Source organism: Alosa alosa, chromosome 13 (genome assembly GCF_017589495.1).
Source record: "Alosa alosa isolate M-15738 ecotype Scorff River chromosome 13, AALO_Geno_1.1, whole genome shotgun sequence".
NCBI classification, from domain to species: Eukaryota; Metazoa; Chordata; class Actinopteri; order Clupeiformes; family Clupeidae; genus Alosa; species Alosa alosa.
The window spans coordinates 15,919,876-15,929,249 of record NC_063201.1 but is presented as its reverse complement, the minus strand read 5'-3'; the positions used below and the strand labels follow the sequence as shown (position 1 = coordinate 15,929,249).

The 9,374-nt window shown below is 40.1% G+C and overlaps 1 protein-coding gene and 1 long non-coding RNA gene across 2 annotated transcripts; one reads left to right on the top strand and one right to left on the bottom strand.

Moving 5' to 3' along the window:
* The first annotated feature begins 264 nt into the window (after positions 1-264).
* On the top strand, positions 265-9,356 carry LOC125306416 (semaphorin-4B). Its single transcript, XM_048261773.1, has 14 exons — positions 265-806; positions 2,042-2,196; positions 3,704-3,769; positions 3,870-3,968; positions 4,107-4,200; positions 4,323-4,445; positions 4,566-4,696; positions 5,117-5,298; positions 5,705-5,840; positions 6,735-6,924; positions 7,058-7,173; positions 7,577-7,740; positions 8,204-8,274; positions 8,630-9,356. The coding sequence occupies exons 1-14, from the start codon at positions 695-697 to the stop codon at positions 9,265-9,267; spliced, it is 2,277 nt and encodes a 758-aa protein (XP_048117730.1). The 5' UTR covers positions 265-694; the 3' UTR covers positions 9,268-9,356.
* Positions 6,157-9,089, bottom strand: LOC125306418. The gene is made up of 3 exons (XR_007195558.1): positions 9,004-9,089; positions 8,706-8,794; positions 6,157-6,330 (listed from the first exon to the last, which is right to left on the bottom strand). It is a non-coding gene; the product is annotated as an uncharacterized LOC125306418 (long non-coding RNA).
* Positions 9,357-9,374: the final 18 nt, after the last annotated feature.

Sequence of the window (9,374 nt, the reverse complement as noted above, 5' to 3'; positions counted from 1 at the left end):
GAAAAGGCAATATAGTTTGCAAGAGATGGCTGTATTTTCAGAGAATCATTGGTTCAGCTCAGAGAATGTGGAAGTGAATATGACAAAGAATGTCAGGATATGATGTCATGTTTCACAAAAAGATGTATGAATAACCAACTAACCTTTACAAATTACTGTTACAGTCTAAAATCTCAACTCTCAAAGGAACAGATTAACTCAAAAACTGTACAAACCAAAAGCTATAATTACATTCATATATTCAGTTATTTCCCCTTAAAGTATCTAAATATTGTATTTCTACAAGATTCAACTTTGGATTAAAATGTCAGTCAAGTTGTTCACCTCATAAATGATGGGCTTCAGTAAAAAATATGTGGAAAAGTATGTGCCTTACAAAAAATAGCTTAAATGTTAATAGGTCTAGTCATTACTGAAACCTGTCACCACTCTCTGGTTGCCTGGCCTCCAGTGAATTACAACAAAAAAAAAAAAGGTGCTCAACCATCTTCCTTCCTCATCTGATGCTATCGCAGTACTGCTCTACACTGCAGAGCAGTCTATAGACCCTCTATATAAACTTACCAGGCTCAGGATTGTGATAAACTACTACAAGTACCATTCCTCAAATCGGTACAGTAACTTTGAGGTTTTTAAAACTTATCTCTAAAGTTTTTATCTGGAAGCTGATTACGAGACTGGGGTTTGGTTCAGCATGGCTCATGTGGCCAAATTCTGGATGGCTGTAGTCATCGTGGGGCTCGTGTGTATAACAGCATCCCATGGCAGACTTACTCCTCGTATCTCTTTCCCTATTGATGACAACGGTGAGTGAAGACCTTACCTTTTGACATTATATAACATTTCTTGTTAAATTTTTTAACTGAAAAGAGATGAGTAAAATGTGTCATAGCTCAAAATGCACAAGATAAAAGTACATAATACGGGCTGAAAGATGTGGAAATATTTGAAACTTCCCTTTAATGTGATTTTCTTGCAAAAGAGGTACTTTTACATAGAAAGTGGACATGGCAAAGGACCTAGAGTAGACTAGTTGTGGCTTCTTTCCCTCATCTGGAGTGGATGTGTCATTTGAAAGCTGTTCTCTCAAGAAAAAGATTTTTCTTTATCTGTGGGTGATGAAAGAATATGGCAGGATGCGTAGAACAGCAATGTAGATCAATGACCTTTCACTGTCAATGCTATTACCACCCCTTTAACATTGATAATAGTCCCTTTCTTACTTTGGACCTACCCAGAAAACCGTTACCCAAACAATTACGTGTTCATGTAATGCCACATTGCCCATACTTTAAAAAAAAGTTGAATGATGAATTATAACCTCTCAAGCCTACTGCTCAATAAAATGTACCCTGGACCATATGTGGACCAAAGGGAATATCCCCAACATAATGTCAGATGCTCACTATTGGTAAATAAGTTGTGTGCCAACTGCCAACATTACAAATTGCGGTCAGAGGTTTGTGCTTCGTTCTGTCACGACATGACTTAAAATGAGCTGAAACCACAAGGGCACTTGCACGATCCAGAAGAAGCAAAAGGATATACCCCATCTCCTGATGCCCAGAATATGCCAGTGGAACATGTCAAAAAGATGTCTCCACTGACCTGACTTTCTGTGTGTGTGTGTATGTTGGTGTTTTTCTGTGTGTCTGTCCTGTGATATTAGGTCAATGTCATTGTCAAAAACAAACAAATGACCTTCTTAACCACAGTTGCATCTGTAAGACACTTCCTACAAACATAGGTGTGGTTTGAATGTTCTATAAATATAGATAGGTAGGTTATGCTAGAGTTCTGAACACGTTGCATGCACCCAATTCGTTTGCATGAGAAAAGGTAGCTGAACTGAGTGTGACTGCTGCACAAAAATTACATTTGTATTTCGTACATGGAGATACTTCTGTCTTTCCATTTTCAGCCAAAACTTGCATTTGGAAAAAACCTGTGTTTTGACTGTCAAGAGCTACATATATTCATCATTTTTCACATGCCTCTCAAAAAGACTGAAAAACTTTGTGCTTTGTTTCCTCTGCTACAGGAAGTTCTGTCAGAGTTACAGCTCATTTCTCTGATGTTGAAAATGCAACCACCCTATTGCTAAGTGACGATGGTGCTACTCTGTATGTGGGTGCACGTGATGCTGTCCTCACACTGAATGCACATCAGTCCGGAGTTCTAACTCTGAAAAAAAAGGTGGGTATAAAATGGACAAACATCCTGTTTGAATGGAAAATGTCTGGCTCACTAAGATTTTCATCTGAATAAATAATGAAATGCTTGAATATAATGTTGTAATATCCCAAAAGAAGACTTGCTATTGACATACAACACATACACTTTTTTCCCACATTTTGATGTCCTGGCAAGGAGTGAGATTGGGACCCAAAAGCAGACACAAGAACACTAAGGCTATACATTTGAGTACCTCTAGTCAATTAAGCAAAAAAGACAGATATTAGTTCATAATCCAAATCAACCAATCCAAACAGGAATACAAGACTGGTAAAATCCAGAGAGCAAAAGTCAGATGGTAGTCAAAAACAGACAGGATTCAAACATTAGGCCAATTCCAAAACCAGACACATACTAGACTGACTGTCACAAGTGCTGGAAGCAGAACATCCTTTCCATGGGTTCTTATACTGCATCATTTTTTTAGCCTGGATGCCAGCTGAATTGAGCCCCGCCCACAACATTTGAGGTTGGGAAGTTCGGTCTGGACTTGTTCCGTTGTGGAGCAACTATGCACGAACCATAGCTGTTCGGAGTCACGGTTCGGACCAGAACTCGTGAACGGTTTTGTTCAGAGCTGAAAATGCAACTGTGTTTGACAGAGGACAGATGTAGGTTGCTAGTGACAAAATATTAGCTTTCAGTATGTCTTTGTAAGTGACATTTAAATACAAAGACTTTCAAAGTGTTTCATTCTTCCCGGTTCTTCCTAACAAAAACGCTGTTGCTAATAGGTAGACATTTAGATTTTGCCATCACGTCTGTTGTACAAGATATTGACAAGGCAATAACCAGAAAACAATTTTAAAGGTACTCTAAGCGATGCTGGGTAACATCACTTTTGTTGACTCTCACACAAAACAGAGAGCTAGCTCGCTACTTCGTCCCCCTACCTCCCGTGCTGCTCCAATGCAATTGAAACTCCTAAACGCGCATATCTTCTGTGATTTGCTTGAACAGTTTGTTATGTTTTTATGGGCTTATGGGTTTGCCCAGGTTGTTTTTGTTGCCGTTTTTGGAGCCTGGGCTGTCCACAGAGATCGCTTTTTTTTTTCCAGTGTATTCAGGACACAGACAGCTAGCGGTTGGTTAGGTGATGTTTGCAGTAAGTGACATAAAATATTTTAGCCTAAAAAACGCATGGCATCACTTAGAGCACCGTTAATGCATTTGTGGAGAAGAAGAACCCCTGTATCGCTGTAACACGCACCATAATCACATCCCAATGGAGCAGTAACCTATATCAGACTCAAATTCATGTCTAATGAGTATGACGACGTCATGATATCATTTGGTGGGAGTCCTGCTTGTGTCTAAACTAAACTGTTTAGTACTGACAGCAGGCCTACTAAATTTACATCACCTATTACATAACATAACATATCATAACATAGCCTATTAACAAACATGTTGTGTACTTGTCCTTATTGTTTGCATTATGATATCTTCTTATGTCTCTACGCCTCAGCTTGAATGGACACCACCTACAAAGGATGTTGCTAATTGCCAGAGGAGATTGGGTAGTAAAGACACGGTAATTTGCTCTTCTGTCAGCCAATATTATCACTTTTTTTTAACAAGGTTCTAAAATTTCATCTAGCCATAAAAATGACGAAAACTATGTGTTCTCCCAGCTGAACTGCCACAACTATATCCCTGTGCTGGGACTTCTCAATGCTACCCATCTGTATGTGTGTGGGACCCATGCCTTCCAGCCTCATGACACAATTATTGTGAGACTCTTTATTCAACCTTGCACAGTATCCAACTTATGGTTTTATCTCTGCATTTGACAAGTCTGATTTTCGCTTTTGTTTCTTTATCTCTTTCTCTCCTCCCTTCTTCTTCTCTCTATCCCTCCCACCACCTAGGATATTGAAATGTTGACGCATCTGAGAAAACCAGCAGTGGCCAAAGGTCACTGTCCATTCACCCCAGTGGAAAGAAATGCAGCCATTTCAGTTGGTGGGTAGAATAGGCAAAGCAAAATAATAGCCAGCTAGTTTTCAGCTATGAATCCTCCTTCTCTGTGTTCTGGCTGACAATCCTCAGATAAGAAACCATTTTTCAACTCTGACCCCCCACAGATGGTGAGATGTATGTTGCTACGATCTCAGATTTTATGAGAAAGACACCAAGTGTATCACGTTTCCTTAGCAGAAATGGTCGAGTGGACGTGAGTCTTGACAACCCTGTGAAAGTTCTACAAGGTTTGTTTGAAGACCACCTTATAAAATAGCAGACCACATCAGCTTTTCCACATGGTGATGCTTTTACCTTCCAAATTGCCTGTGCTGCGGTCTCTCTCTCTCTCTCGGTTTCTATCTCAGAACCAACTTTCATCAGTTCATCTGCCATACCTGGTGACAAGAAGGTCTACTTTTTCTTCACTGAAATCGGTAATGAATACAACTTCATGAGCAACAAGCTGACTGTCTCTCGAGTGGCGCAGGTCTGCAAGGTGGGTGCCTGTTGTCTGCACTCAGATGTAGAAACACCTTCTCCCAAACTAAGATACTTAAGATGTACAATAATATTATCATATTAACATAATATGTCAATTTACAATACAAATGAACAATAAAAGGAATAAAGTAATAGATTAAGAAATGTAAAACTAAAGACTAAAAATACCATAACATGATCATAGTATTTACCATATGGTATTATTTTCTAGTGCTTATCTTAAGAATCCGAGTGATCTAGAGAAGTTGGTCCTGGAATATGAATATATGTTACGAGTGCTTTTCAAAGATTTGCTGCTATTTTGGCCATGTATATTTTGAATTACATCTGTTCATATTTCATAGAGAACACATGTAATTAGTTGGAAATCATATTTAAAGCATAATTGAATCTTGACTTGATGTCCATGTGGTAGGATGATGTTGGAGGGGAATACACCCTGCAGAAACGCTGGACTACCTTTGCTAAGGCTCAGCTTGTCTGCCAGCGAGAAAATGAGTTACCGTTTAACATCCTCCATGACATTGTGCCACTGCCTGCTTTGGAGGGAGACTCCTCGGATGGCATCACCTTTTATGGCATCTTTAGATCTCAGTGGTCAGTTCCTCAGCTCAGATTAAAAGCATCATTATGTCATGCCAGTATAATTCTGTAGCCTTGTATTGTAAAACTGACATCTGCCATTGACATCCGACATTTTTGACATTTGACATTTTTCTGATGTCATACTACGGTGACATTCGAGTTGACGGTCATATTCAAATTTTAATTTTGACCGTCAACTCAGAAAAATCTGTGGTCTCCCAATTTTTTTCAGAGTTGTAATATATATATATATATATATATATATATATTATATATTTATATTTATATACTCTCATACAGTCTAGTTTCCTGTAATGAAAGCAACTTGTGGACTGTATATAAAATATACAGTCAATGGTGGACAGAGAATGATACAGATTCTCTACAATATAATGATCCCCTGGGTCTTTCTTGCCAGGTCCCTGACTTCAGGAGTGTCTGCAGTGTGTGCTTTTAAGCTGCAGGACATAAAGGCTGCCTTCGCAGGGAACTACAGGAAATGGAGCAGTGATAGATATACTCCTCAAACTGAAAAAAAAGTTCAGTTTGGAAAGGTGAGAGGACACAATCAATGCCATACATACAATGTTAAAAGATAAATAAAATCTAAAATAAAATGTAGCTTACATTATAGATGGCATTATAGTTGACATATATAGTGTATTTACTCTGTATTACAGGTGGTCTTTTTAGATCTTGCAAATGCCTTTTTGATCAGTGCCTTACAGTAAATAGGAGCTTACGAACCTGCCCACAGAGTGTAGCGCTGTAGCTGCCTGGCTGTGTTAGCTGCTGGCTGTAGCAACTCGAGTTAGGTTAAACCAATTGTTTTTGTCTTTTATCGTCCCGACAGTACTCGGTGACCTCAAGAAACGGAAGTGAAAAACTCACCGGATTTCTCCTTTAAAGTGTTCATGAAACAGAAAGGTCTTGAGCTGAGCTTTGAATGGAGGAAAGAAGGAGCAGTCACAGAGGGGTTGAGGGAGGGAATTCCAGCGCTTAGGGGCCATGGTGCTGAGGGACCTGCCACCCAGGCTAGAGAGTCTGGTGTGGGGGGCAGTAAGGAGATTCTGGTTAGAGGATCTGAGGGAGCAGGATGGAGTGTAAGGGATCAGAATGTCATAGATGTAAGGAGGAGCAAGGTCATGGAGGGCTTTGAAGGTGAGAAGTAGAATTTTGAACTTGAATCGGGACCAGTAGCCAGTATAGGTGGGAAAAGATATGGCCTTTTACGGCTACTGGGACATGCAATGCATTTGTCACTGCCACACGCCAATTGTGCATTGTTGTTGAATCTTACAGCATGTTGTGTAATGAGAAATAGGCTTGGTTATTGATCGGCCGCTGTGGGAAATCCCCTACCAATAGCTCATTTCCGTGTATGTCGGAAATTACATGCTTCCAAAGGATATTAATATTATGTTTTTTGTTTTGTTTTGTTTTGTTAGTGTGGCTTGGCAAAGAACAACACTCAGAACTTGGAATTGGTGAAAGATTCTTTTCTGACTGAGAAGAATGTGCAGACGATGGACAATAGAATGGTTCTTTTATCTCCAGACCAGACATACAGTCGTGTAGTGTGTCAACAGACTCGGGCAGCCAATGGTCAAGCCTATACTGTCCTTTTCTTACTCAGTGGTGTGTGCAAACAGAAGAATATAATTGAAATTATAATTCCCGAAGTTAAAAGTTTATATTTGTATTTATTATAGATGTTATGTTGCATATATTTTGTACTTTCTTTAAATCCTTCTCAATTTATTTTTGTCAGAATCTGGATACCTTCACAAAGTGGTGCTGTTGAAAAGTGGTCCCCACATCATAGAGGAGATTCAAGTCTTCAGATCTCCACAAACAGTGAAAAACATCATTCTGTCGGCCTCCACAGTACGTTTTTGCTGCTACTTTGAACTTAGCTCATCTCATGCTGAATATATTGCACAGACGATATGGAAATAGGTACAAAACTATTAAAGCAACACGATGTAGTTATTTTTCCTTACAATTAAAGCTTCAAACTAATTTTGAGGTAATCTCTCCAATGTGCGCCCAGAATGCACTATGTAACATTGTTGTCACAAGTAGGAGCATGACCCTTTTTGTTGGTTTTAGACAAATTTGGTACCCTTTTAGTGCTGAATGGGAACCCAATACATTACTACATTGTGTTATTTTACTGTAGCCTAAGTAAAGTCAGGTGTTCACCATTCTTTGGGTCCAATTTGAAAGAATGCCTCTTAATCCTTTACCCTCATTCTTTTGTGGGTGTGGGTGTTTTTCTCTTCCTCAGGGTATGGTGTTTGTGGGATCACCTGAGGGAATATCTCAGGTCCCAGTGTCTAACTGCTCCTTTCATCAGACTTGTGCTGAATGTGTGTTGGCCAGAGATCCCTTCTGTGGGTGGGATCCCACCAAAGGAGTCTGTGTCAGGGTGTCCGACATCTCACTTGATGTGTGAGTTTCACCTAAACAAATTTATCATCTATGCATAAGCCCAACTTTGTCTCAAAGCCTCAGATTCTACTTTTTAAAGTCATTCATTAAATCCATTATATCCATCTAAAAGGCAACAAAAGTTAGGTCTAACACACACTTACCATGCACCTTTCCTCTCTTTGCTAATCTACCTCCTTCTTCTACCACTTTCTCTCCTCCTACAACACTTGGACTAGTGTTTATAATATTGGCACTCTTATCCTTTGTAATGGTATTGACAGATGTAGAAGTCATTCCTAGCTAAGGTCTCCTCTGCACTGTAGCTAGAATATTATTCTCTTTCTGTAGCTGCTTTGAATAAAAGTGTCTCCTAAATTAAAAAATGTCTGCTAAATGAATAAATGTAAATGTAAGCTCTGCCTGGACAATGTACTTTTCTGTTGTAGTGATATCTTTAAATGTCTACCTGTAATTTTTTTAGGCAACAAGATGTGGAACACGGAAATGCAACAGAACAATGTAAAACTATTGTTTCTGAGAAAGGTCCCAAAGGTATGTTTGCAACATTGTTTTATTAGTGAAATTAGTAATTTCACATATAACCTGGAGAGGTGTGAAATTCTTAGTGCAATATGTAGGGGATTTCCTACAGTGGCCAATCAACAACCAAGCCTATTTACGATCACCAAATTTTTGCTCTAATTTACTCACAGATTTTCATATTCTAAAAATGGACAATATTGTCAATGGTGTTGTATCATATACTGTATATTGAATACATACATTGCATACATATATATATTGTAACTATATTGTTATTACTACTAGAACACCATCTCCTGGAAACCAAAGCCAAAGCAAGCACACTTGGCCAAATAAGTCTGATTCTGATTGTAACCTTTTCCAGAAATTGAACTCTACCAGGAACTCAACAGACTGACAGTGCTACGCTGCCCAACACTCTCCAGCCAGTCCCTTCTCACCTGGAGGTTCTCCAACAACACTCTCCTGCCTCCCGCCATCTTCCTCCAGCCAGGAGACAACAGTGTGGTCTTCGCTGGCAGTCTGCTCACTGTTGGGCGTTATGTTTGCATGTCAGTGGAGCGAGGCTTTGAGCAGACGGTGGCCATCGTCTCAGTGAAACTGCGAATCTCAGAAAACAACCCCACGACCGTACACACCACATCGCAGTCAGGTAAACACACTCCGACTACAACGGCTGGGAAGACATCACCAACATCCGAGCAGAGCCCGGGCCACACTACCAGGACACGTACTTACAGTACAACTGGCCACACCGTTGTGACTCAGGAACCGAAGGGATATATCATCACCACGCAGATGGAGAACGAGGCTCTGAACTCAGCTGGTGAAGCCGTTTCCCTCAAGAGCTACCACGGGGAGCTGGTGGCTGTCTCAATCCTGCTGGCCCTCTGTGTGCTGATGCTGGTTGGGCTCTTCTGGTGGCATCAGCGAAGTCTCCGCAGAGCCACTTTAGGCTTTGGGCAGGAGAAAGATCCATCTCTGGGGAAGGTGGACACTTGAGGATTAGGTGGGATGGGTGGTGAAAGGGTTAGTTTTATATAGACCCTTTCAAGAGAGTTCCATTATCAGCATCATAGTTGGCCCCACAAGACTTCCTTTTTAACATT